The sequence below is a fragment of the Hipposideros armiger genome, unplaced genomic scaffold, assembly GCF_001890085.2.
Source record: "Hipposideros armiger isolate ML-2016 unplaced genomic scaffold, ASM189008v1 scaffold_219, whole genome shotgun sequence".
Lineage (NCBI taxonomy): Eukaryota > Metazoa > Chordata > Mammalia > Chiroptera > Hipposideridae > Hipposideros > Hipposideros armiger.
In genome coordinates, this window is record NW_017731569.1 from 1,651,136 (window position 1) to 1,663,305 (window position 12,170).

The 12,170-nt window shown below is 33.4% G+C and overlaps 1 protein-coding gene across 1 annotated transcript in view; it reads left to right on the forward strand.

Annotated features, from left to right (window-relative positions):
* The window catches only part of MYCBP2 (MYC binding protein 2), a 270,913-nt gene that overhangs the window by 148,055 nt on the left and 110,688 nt on the right, over positions 1 to 12,170 (forward strand). Inside the window, exons 37-41 of the mRNA XM_019654304.1 lie at positions 1,104 to 1,282; positions 3,674 to 3,816; positions 5,289 to 5,389; positions 6,061 to 6,279; positions 11,534 to 11,759. Coding sequence (XP_019509849.1) covers positions 1,104 to 1,282; positions 3,674 to 3,816; positions 5,289 to 5,389; positions 6,061 to 6,279; positions 11,534 to 11,759 — 868 coding nt within the window. The remainder of the gene's footprint in view (positions 1 to 1,103; positions 1,283 to 3,673; positions 3,817 to 5,288; positions 5,390 to 6,060; positions 6,280 to 11,533; positions 11,760 to 12,170) is intronic.

The following is a 12,170-nucleotide window of genomic DNA, read 5'->3' on the forward strand; positions in this document are numbered from 1 at the left end:
ATTGCCTCACTGGGGAAGAGTGCAATGATAATACCAACATGGGCCAGTGAAGCAACGTCCTCCACAACTAGACTGAAGAACAAAAGGACAACATGTCTGTTGCCCTTCCCTGATTCCCCAACGCTGTTCCCCCCTCCCCAGGTTCCACAATAAAATATTTAAAAAATAAAAAATAAATAAATAAATGGTCTTAACAATACTAATAACTGTTAAGGTTACTATTAGTTTATATAACTTAATTGTCTAGCAGTAAATAACTATTTAGCAAAACAAATTGTACTTAATACTAAAGTAATTATTAATAGAGTAATTTTGAATTCAACTGTAATAGTTTTCATTCTAGAGTAGCAGAATTTTGGGTAAGGTAAATTCACTGAGACTTCATCAAAAAGTGTTTAGATACCAAAAAAACAAAAAACCTTCATTATGAAGTTTATATCATGAATCATAAGGCACCAATATCTATTTCTCACATTTTCTATGTATAGTGCATGATATTTTGGACAAGTTTTTCTTATGGATATTTCTTTCCATATCTGCCTATCTATCTCTATCTCTGATTATCTCTTAAAATAAAAATATAATGGACTCACACCATTATTTTTTCCTTTATTTTAAATTATTTCAAAAGTTAAACTCATCAAAGAAAAATATTATCTTATGTATTTAAAGTCTTTTATTATGGCCAACACCCTTTCCAGTCTTGTTAAGAGCAGGAACTGGAGTGTCACTGCCCGTATGCAAATCCTAGTTCCACCACTTACTAGCTTTGTGACTTTGGGCAAGTCACTTAATTTCTCTGTGCTTGATATTCCTCATCTGTAAAATAGGGATAATAATGGTACTTACCTCATGAGGTCATTTTAAAGATTAATTAAATCACATAAAATATTTAGAACCGTTTCTGTTAAATAGTAAACATCACTAAGTGTTAGTTATCATCCTCTTTGAGTCATTAAAAACTCATATAGCCAAATCGTGTGTGTGTATGTATATGTGACAAAAAAATTCACTGTATTTGCCCAGTTTACTGCAGAGTCTTTTTGTATATCTTCAGTACATTGTGAATAATTATAAACATGTTTTACATCTTTATTGTGAAGGAAAATGTTAAATATGCTGTGCGCTTGAGAAACTATGGAAGCCGTACAGCCAATGGAGATGGAGGAATGACCACAGTTCAGTGCCCTGATGGTGTGACATTTACGTTCAGCACATGCAGTTTGAGTAGCAATGGCACAAACCAAACCAGAGGACAGATTCCACAGATACTCTACTATAGGTAGGTGTGTGTATAGAGCTAGGGAACTATTTTCAAGTTAGAACATACATAATTTACAATGTAAAAAATGCTAAATGGGTAGTTATAATTAAATTATATAGTGAATCTTTCTTGCACATGGTACTTATACTTATTTATATAAAAGGGTCTCGTTTCATTATATAAATTCAGTTTTACTATAAAGGTGAACACTTTAAGATTTTTTTGCCATTTTTATAATATCTTTGAAACTTATTATGTACTGGTCAGATGTGCTGTTTGTTGTCATTTTTATAGTTTGTGATCTACAGTTTCAAATTTAAATGGAATGTATTCATTTCTTTTTCAAAGTTTATGACCAATTAACTCTACCCAAGTGCTAGTGTTGCCTTGATTCTGTTGTCCAGTGTGCAGAATATTTTGATGTTCGTGAATCCACTTCTTGGGGCCCTAGAATATATAATGATGTATTTCTCATAATATCTTTAGCAAAAGCCATTCCTTATGTAAACAGTAGGAAATAAAAAATGATAACAATTTTGGGTTAAAAACCTTTTAAGTATACATTTCTCACTGAGTCTGAATTTTTCTTTTAGCAGCTTAGCTGGACCCCTAGGGAGGAGTGAGGACCAGTCATCCATTTGTCCTCAGCCTGACTTAGCATCGAATCACTGAAGTTGCAAATAACTTTCAGAGGCTTGCTGCTTCCTCTGTTTCCTTCATAAACAGCCTGGGACGTTGACTAGACAGATAGCACAAAACAGTTTCGCTAGATGCGATTTCCTGCCTCCTTTCTCCATGTGAAATAGAATAGAAATGATAGGCATTAAATAGCTACATCTGGGTATATTGCTACTGAGATACAAATAGTTTCTGGTCCTCTCACCCCAGTCACGAAAACTTTTTCTGTTAAATAGCACTACGATAAACAGTACATGATTCTGTTTCTCAAACTATAGATTAAAAACCATAGCATGCACCAGGGAAGAGTTATGTATTTCAAAAAGCTAGAGAGCCCCTTAGAACCATCTGCTATACAGACTTTATATCTTCTACAAAATACAGTGTTTTAGATATCTGTATGTTTTTTCTGCAAGCTTTAAAATAGATACCCTTAGCTTCAATTTAAAAGTTAACTAAATTTAAAAAGATTAAAATCTCTTAACTTTAAATGCCATCCCACTGTGATGACTCCCAAGTTTATATCTCTAGCTTTCATCTCCTCTGGGCCCTAGACTGCATATCCAGGCCGTTCCTCTTTGATATCTTTGAGTCACAATTATTGAGATGATGATGATGGTTAATGTGTACAGAGCACTTTCTGTGTGTCATGCAATGCTCTAAGAGCTTTATCTGTGTTAGTATCTCAGGTAGTCCTCACAGTCACCCCACAAGGGCGGCACTTTTCCTACCTCACTTTGTAGATGAGGGAACCGAGACAGAGTGGTTAAATGACTTGTCTAAAGACACACTTGTAGTCGTTTATGGTCCTGGGGTTTGTAGGCAGGAAATGGAATGACCCACTCTTACCCACTGTCACACACACCAGTTTAAGGCGGCTCCAGTGAGTTGGCTGATAGACAGCTTAGTTTAACGTGTCCAGAGTCGTCCTCCCTGTCCACTGTTACAGCCAAACTCTTGGAGCCCTTCTGGACTTCCTTCCTTCCCTCACTTTACATCTAGTTCATCAAGTCCTGGCAGCTATACTTTTAAAATGTTCTAAATGTGACTTTGTATACCACTCCCATAATTAACAGTGTAGTCCAAACCATCACCACTCCTACCTGGATAGCTGTAGCAGCCTCTAAACCAGTCTCCCTCCTGTCACGTTGCCCTCCTACAGTCGGTTCTCTACAGCACAGCCAGAGTGATCTCATAGAAATGGAAACCATACCAAGTTCGGCCCTTGGTGAAAATCCTCTCCTAACTTCCCATTCCCATTCCAGTCATTACTGTGGCTTACAGAATTCACATGATCTGACTCCTGTGTACCTTTCCCACCTTGTCACACTCCTCACTCTCCTTTCATTCCAGGTAGACTTGCTGTCATTCTGTTCCTTGAACTCACCAATCTTGTTCTTGTCTGAACCTTATCTTACTATTCCTTTTGCCTGAATACTTTGCCCTCAGATCTTTTTTTTAAGACATAGGTCAGGCCTTTGTTTAATATCAGTTTTAAGCTAGACACTCCTTGATCTTATTTCAAATAACCTTATGCCCTTATTCTGCTTTATTTTTCTTTGAGACCCTATCACTCCTTGACTTTATATAACTACATATTTACTTTTTTAAACTTTAACTTTTTTAACTTGAAATGAGAAGCTCTGATCTATACAATAGATGTGATACGGAGAATTAGATCATGTTTTTACCTACCATGTAAAATAATCTCATGTGTTACTCATGTTATAGGAGTGAGTTTGATGGAGATTTACAGTCCCAACTTCTGAGTAAAGCCAATGAAGAAGATAAAAACTGTAGCAGAGCTCTCTCTGTGGTAAGCACCGTTGTTCGAGCTGCAAAAGACCTCTTGCACAGAGCTCTTGCTGTGGATGGTAAGACTTTTCTGTTACTTTCTTAATAGTCATATTTTAGATTAATTACGCACAATTACTGAAGAGGAACCATTTTGTAGAATTCCAGTGTTTTATTCATTATAGATCTATACATAAATTAATTTAGAAGGAGTCATACTCTCCATACTATAATTCAGAATTTTTTAGAATGTTCAAAAGCAATTACCTGATAATTGTTATTAGTTAACCTCGTAAGAGGAAAACTCCTGATTAAACTGAGTCTTTGCTTTATCCTTCTTTCAGTAGTCAAAAAGCATTTTGTTTTCTCCTTTAGACCTGTTTTTCTTCCTGTGTGTCCTATTTCCAGTAATGGTATTGCCATTTACCCGAAGGTCTGGTTATCTCTAAACTTTTCCCCTCATTCAATTTTTTAAGTTGAGTCCTGTGAGTTCTTCCACTGGAGACTCTTCAGCTTGTATCCTCCTCTCTATCATTCTCTCATAGTTCAGGCTGCCGTGGTGCAAGTACCTGTCCTCTTTTTTTCATGGATGGGTAACATCCTAATCAGCTTAAGGCCACCTTTCCCCATTCTGTATCTTGTTATCTAGTCATCCTCCACACTGGCAGTAGAGTTATAGTTACAGAAACATTCACTGTTACCCACCCTGCCTTACTGTTATCTATAATATTTGTTTTTAAATCTAGCTGCACGTCAGATTCACTTGGGAAAGTTGCTAAAAATTAAGAGTATTTGGCCCATCCAAACTAGGGGTTTATGCTGGGTTAAGAAACTGCACTTTTTAAATAAATCCCCAGCCTGTTCTGATGAAACAGCAGAACTAGAAACAAGTATTTGGGAATAATTGATTGACCTTTAATATAAAGGTCTTCACAATCCATATTCAATGTATCTTCCCAGCGCTATGTTCATGGATGAGTGATTAAAACGTTCATCAGCAAAGTGCTTTCCTTGGAAAAATAGAAGGTGTTATAGGTTAATAACAGCAAAAGTTTTTGAATGCTTATTATGTGCAGGCATTGTTCTAAGTGTTTTATGTACATTAACTCAAACTTCACAACATCCAATAAGGGAGGTACTATTATTTTCCTTTATTACAAATGAATACTGAGGCATTCACAGATTGAGTAATTTGCCTAATGTCACATATGTAGCCATGTGTGATACCAAGAGTAATGGTTTAAAATCATGACTGTTAATCTAGGTTCTAATCCTGGCTCTATGATTTTGCAGATGTATGAGTTTGGGCAAGGTACTTAAACATTATGTGCCTTGATTTCCCCTTCCAAAAAGTGGGGAGAATAACAGTTTTTTATGGATTAATTGAGATAACACATGTAAATAAAGCCCTTAAAATAGTGCCAGGTCCTTTATAAGAACTCAATCAACGTCAACTGTAATTTTGCTCAAGAAAATAGAATACAGATTTAGTATAGCACATATACATTACAATGAAATTACCTTCTAACTATAGTTTTAATGCCTTTTTTAGCTGATGACATTCCAGAACTGCTTAGCTCTTCCAGTCTGTTTTCCATGCTGCTTCCCCTTATTATAGCCTACATAGGACCAGTAGCTGCTGCTATTCCCAAGGTGTGTAATTTAATTCTATAACTTTGAATCTTTTTGTAATATTAATTTTTTAGACTTTGTATTCTTCCTTTAAAAATACTTTAATCTTTGAGGCACCAGAGTTATAGGTAACAAGCAGACAGACATATCTATTATTAGTTAAACCTTTCTGTTTTGTTAATATTGTTTACTGGATTACTATGCTTACTTATTGGCTTTACATTTGAAGAATTTTGGAATGGCAAATATATTTTAGAAACATGATATGTAAGGAAAGCTTAAGATAACAGATTTTTTTAATTTGTGAGGTTGATGCCAAATTTTCTACATTTTGAATAAAAATAGCAAGGTAAAAGGATAGGAATGTTTTGAAATTGAGATATTTTAAGACAAGGAAGAAATCATAAACTATTGATTTTTTGGCATAAGTATTGAGTAAAACCTAGTTTACTACAGATCACAAAAAGACAAAAGTGTTTAAAAATACAGACTAGGTTATTCATATAACAGCTAAGACATCTAAGATAAATCTTATTTTCCCATAGAACAATTCCTAGTTAAACAGAAACTTAGCGAGATGAAACTCTAGATGTACATTCTTAATAATAAGGATAACCAACAATTATAGTAATTAATAATTTTAAAGCAACTTTCACATTTATTATCTCATGTAATCATTTTTTTTATACTAGGTGGCTGTAGAAGTCTTTGGCCTTGTCCAACAGTTGCTTCCCTCAGTTGCCATTTTGAATCAGAAGTATGCGCCCCCTGCATTCAATCCTAATCAGTCAACAGATAGCACCACAGGAAACCAGCCTGAACAAGGCCTCTCTGCTTGTACAACCTCTAATCACTATGCTGTCATAGAGAGTGAGCACCCCTATAAACCTGCATGTGTGATGCACTACAAGGTAGGCACTGATTCCTAGGGAGAGTTTACATTTAAAACTTGGTTTGATGTTCTATAACGATATCTTAAAGGATACTTTGCCTCAGCTCAAAAGTATAACTTCTTTTATAGTATTTAAATATAGAGAATCAGAAAGTAGTTAGGCACTGTCATACACAAAAGAGTTTAAGACAGAATTTTTATCGTTAAAGAGTATAGTTTTGTAGGGTTTATGAGAGCTGTTCTCATAGATTTTTGTAAGTACAGTGCAATATAAAATGCTAAACTGCATATTATATATTGTAATAGTGGATATAACCATTAAAACTTAAAAATCATACTTTTTGAACTGATATCTGTACCACAGCCTGAGCTCTGAAAATTTACATACCCAATATAAGATTTAAAGTACTCTATTGAACATAATGTAAAACATTTATAAATATAATGTTATTATAGGATATTCAAAATCCTTATTCTTTACATTTTAAATTGTATCATGTAAATTAAGGAGAAGGAGGATTCATCTACTTTATCAATTATAAGTTTAAATTTTATGTGCTTACAAAGTATTTAACTTTTTATTGTAGAATATGGTAAATGTATAAAAAGATGAGCTAGTACAGTCACCTTATTTATCCATCATTCTGGGTTCAACAGTTATCAACTCTTGGTCAAATCTGTTTCATTTATTCCCCACCCATTCTGTCCCTTTCTATATTGTTTTAAAGCACATTAATAGCTATTATGTATCTTTAAAATATAAGGGCCCATAAAAATAACCATATTATTAGCCCACTAAAAAAACTAACAATTCCTTCATGTCACCAAATATACACATTTTTTATTGTTTGAATTAGAATCCAAGTAAGATCCATATATTGTGATTTGTTGTCTCCTAAATCTCTTTTAATCTATAGGTCCCTTTCATCTCTCTCCTTTTTCTTGAATTTTATTTAAGAAACTGGATCAAATGTCTCTGTTGGACAGGAGCCCCTCCACCACCAGCCCATCTTCTGAGTCCTTTAGACACACCCCAGTAGTCATTCCTAGTATCCTCGCCGTCTGGTGTAAGATTTCCCAGGTTCATCTTATACATTTCCTGCCTCAGAGCTTACACAAGACATGGTTTCAAATTGACCTCCTTTCTTCTAATGGTGATAGGTATTTAAAAGCCAGAATCTGGCACTAGGGATGCTCATTGCCCCTGAGGTGGTTATTGTTTTTAGATACTTTATAGTGCCCAGAACTAGTACATTTACTCACACATATCTTTATACACAGACACATATTATTTTTGTATATGTGTATGTATTTTTATATATGTGAATATATATGTATTTATGTCTAGACAAATCTATGTGTATATGTATTTTTTTTAAGGTAAAATAACTCATGAGTTTGTACCGATGTTACTAATTAAAAAATAAAGACCACAGTATGTTACACCTAAATGTCTTTTCATATACTTCTAGAATCCCTGTTATCGATGACCCTGGAAAGTTTAGAATTAGAAAATCACTTAATTATTCATTCTGTGTGTGTGTTGTCTTTTGGGTGTATCCAACCTAGGATGTATAAAGAAATAACTGTTTTAAAGAAAATGGGTATGGTCAATTACTGTGTTTTAAAGTAAGTTGGAATAATCCCTTTTCTGTGCAGTTATGCCACTAATTGAATATACTTTTGGCATCATTTGTTTTATTTTATTTTAGATTTTCAGTAATTGCTTTTAAAATCTTATTTTGTTTTGTAATAATTTAAGAAATTACATAGTCTTAAGCCAAATCTGTAAAACAGAGTATATTCAAAGAAGTCTAGCTTCTATCTCTGTCCCTTAACATTTTATTTTATTATAATTTTAGTTTATCCTTCCATTGTTTTAGTATAAGTGCACACATATACAGATGTAGATGAATGTGTGTGTGTGTTCATTTCTCATGTTTTTCATCTTTTTATTTCAAAAAATTTCAAACCTATAGAAAAAGGTAACAAGATTTGTACAGTGAACACCCATATGCGTTTCACTTAGCTTCTTCAGGTAACATTTTGCCACATTTGTGGTACTTATTTATGTATTTGTTTATCTATATTTATTATTGTAGAAACATTTAAGAATAAGATGCAAACATCATGACCCCTCACCTTGTTCTTATGAACAGTAAAGTTTCCGTATAACCACAACAGTGATCAAATCTAAGGAATTTAACATTGATGTAGTAGTATTATCATAACAAATGGTAGTATTATATCATGTTACAAGCTAAACATTTTGTCAGTTGTCCCAGTAGTGGCATTTGTGGTACTTTTTTTAAACCAAGGTCTGTTATATAATCACACTCTTCTTACATTACGTTTAGTTTCCAGGTCTCTTCTATCTCCTTTAATCCAAAACAGTTCCTCAGCCTTTCTTTGTGTTTTATGACGTTGGCATTTTTGAAATACAATCAGTGGTTTTATAAAAATATCCTTTTATTTGGATTTGATTGATTGTTTCCTAATGATTAGGCTTAGGTTACGTATTTTGGGCAGCAACGCAAGTGATGTATTTTCAGTGCAACCCATCAGGAAGCACTTAGTCACTTGATTAAGGTGATAGCTGGCAAATTTCGTTATCAAAAACATATTTTTTCTCCTTTGAAATGTCTATGGGTACACATCCAGAGACTATAAAAAAATGCTGTTTCCCAACACATTTTCACCCAATAGTTTTAGCATCCATTGGTTATTCTTACCCAAATCACCTGTTACTACAGTGGTTGCAAAATGGCTCTATAACTCTGTTATCCTTCCACTTGGCATTCTATTATAAAGGAGAGTTTTCCTAACCCTTCCACTTTAAAAATTTTTTTCAATTATTTGTTTTATGTGTTTATGTCATGAACTTAAGGACTCTTTTTTTGCTTAATGTTATAATCCTTTGCTGTCATTTATTCATTTTGATGCTCAGATTTTGCTTTGGCAAGTGAAAGTTTGTTCAAGTTGGATTTTTATGTCCTTGTACTGTGTTTTCGTTAGTTTTTGAACACTCCTTACTAGTTTCAGTCAACACCATAGAGGTCTTTTCTTCATACCCATTCCATTAATGTATGTCACTGTGAATAATAAAGCTATTAAGTAAAATTAATGATTTCTTTGCATAATATTTGTCTTTAGAATAAATTCCCCTTACATTACATAATCAACATACAATATTCAAAAGTAATGTGGAGTATTTCTTTTTGTGTAGATGTAGAGATTGCTATATGATCAGCTTGATATAAAGTTGGTTTATTTGTTTATTTGCACTCAATTTTTATGAGTATATTCCTACTTGATTTAATCTTAGTTTTTAAATATGTAAAATATTAATGTTTCCACAAATAAAATTATACAGAATAATATACTCAGAATTATAAGTCCTTTCCTTTTTCTACTTCTCACTTACTCCAGTATATATCCTGATGTATCCTCCCTGTGTTCCTTTTTGAAAAAATCAGGGTAGGTAGACAGACAGACAGATAGATAGATGTAGACAGATGTAGCCTTATTTTCCTTCTTTATTTAAAAAAGGTAGCACACTAAATATACTTTTGTGTTTTGCTTTTTAAATTTAACAATGGGTATAGAAATCTCTCCATATCCATTTGAAGAGATAATCCTCGTTTTTTCTTTTTACATCTGCATGGTACTCTACAGTGAAGATGTACCATAGTTTATTCAGTCAGTCTCATGTGTGAGCATTAAGGTGTTTTCAGTATTTTGCAGTTTTTTTGCAGTGAATAACCTTATGTGTATATTGTTTTGATTTGTTTTCATACTGTTGGAAGCCTATCTTCAAAGTAAATTCCTAGGAGTGGCATTGCTAAGCTAAAGAAATATAGAATGAGAAGCCTTGTGCTTTGCAGATCTGGGATTGCTGTCCGAGGGTGAATGCATATGTAGTTGTGCCAGACGTTGACAAATTCCCTTCCCTGGAGATTATACTGTTTTGTGTCCCCACCAGCAATGAATGAGAGTACTTGTTTTGTCTGAGCTCCCCCAACAGAGTACAGTAATACCTTGGTTTGCAAGCATAATTCGTCCTGGAAACAAACAACTTGTATTGCAAAACATTGCTCATTTGCCAAGTTAAAATATACTTGGTTGGTTTGCAAGTATAATTCATTCCGGAAACAAACTAGTCATAATGCAAGACATCCCTCGTTTACCACGTTAAAATGCATTAGGAATGTTTGCTCATCTTGAGGAACACTCGCAAACCAAGTTCCTCGCAATCCAAGGTTTTGCTATATGGTTCAACTGTGGACCATTTGCCAATATAATGGGAGAAATGGTACCTCAGTTTGGCTTTAATTTACATTTATGTTGTGAACAAAGTTGAACTTTTAATTTAAATGGAGAATTTTAAAAATCCTTTACCGAAATGTTTGCCTTTGTCCTAGGTAATTTTTTTAGATTAATACTATACCTAATAAAATCCTTAAGGCTCGTACCATGTCTTACAACCAATTCATAGTTTACCATTTGACAAGGACCTGCTGAACTGTTCTTTACCTACCATGACAGAATTCTGTCTATGATGAGGGTGATGGAAGCTTAAAAGTGGCCTCAAAAATACATGTAATTATGTGCCATCACAAACTCATATATACAGTAAAACTGTAGGTCAGGAAAATATAAAAATTAAGGTTTTATGTGTGTATGTTTATATTTATTTTCATAATATATGAAATTTTTTTGCTAATGATAAGAAGCATTTGTAACAGATATTTCGAATGGTAGATAACCTAAAAGTGACTAAAACCTTACATTTTGGTGATTTATTCATTTTCCATCAATATATCTTTATATTTTACCTATCAAATTGTTTTGATTTACCTACTTATATTTTTAAATGTATACTTACTGAAATAGAAAATTTACTATATAAATAAACTTCCACAAGAAAAGCAGCTGAATGTTTATGCAAACTAAACCGTTTTATAGTATTTTTTCTAATGATATAAATGTGTACTTACAGATATTATGAATGCAATATCAACTAGATATTAGGTAGAAAGCAGTAAATATTGTAAGTGGGGTATAGGAACAGTTGATATTGAACATTAATACCTCATTTCTTATCATATTTAACTATTAGTTAAATACATTGAATTTTATATGTTAAAATTTATTTTATAAATACATTGAAAACATCATCTTTCCAGTATGTTGTCCTCTTTCTAAGATAGACAAAAAGCAAAAATCTAATTCTTCTTAACAAATGCATGTATTCTCTTGCCTGGTGACCTCAGGTGACGTTTCCAGAATGTGTACGGTGGATGACAATCGAGTTTGACCCTCAATGTGGCACTGCACAGTCAGAAGATGTCCTTCGTTTGTTGATTCCTGTCAGAACTATTCAAAATTCAGGATATGGACCAAAATTGACATCTATTCATGAAAATCTTAATTCCTGGATAGAATTAAAGAAATTTTCAGGATCTTCTGGGTGGCCTACTATGGTTTTAGTGTTGCCAGGTAAGTTATTTTTTCTCTTCTGTTATATATGGTAAAATGTATACATTTATGATACCTATGTTTAGTAAGGATACATCATTGAAAATGTTTAAGTTTTAGAAGAATTTCTTCAAGACCTGCGATGTGTCTGGATTGTAGTTGAGTAAAGAAGGCTCTGAGCAAGGAACAGCATAGCATAACCAAATTTTAGAAAAGAGAATGTTTTGAGGACCTTGTGAAAAAAGATTAGCTTGTCCAAAGCAGAGAGCTAATACTGAGAAGTGGCTGTCTATATAGGTGGGACCAAACTGTAGAAAAAGTTGATTAGATCTTTTGTTTTCCCTAAGTGCTGAATTTTGAAAATTTACTAAGGATACCCTCCTTTCAAGAGAATTGGTGAACCACCTTACTTCCTGAGTTGTGTTAAAACTA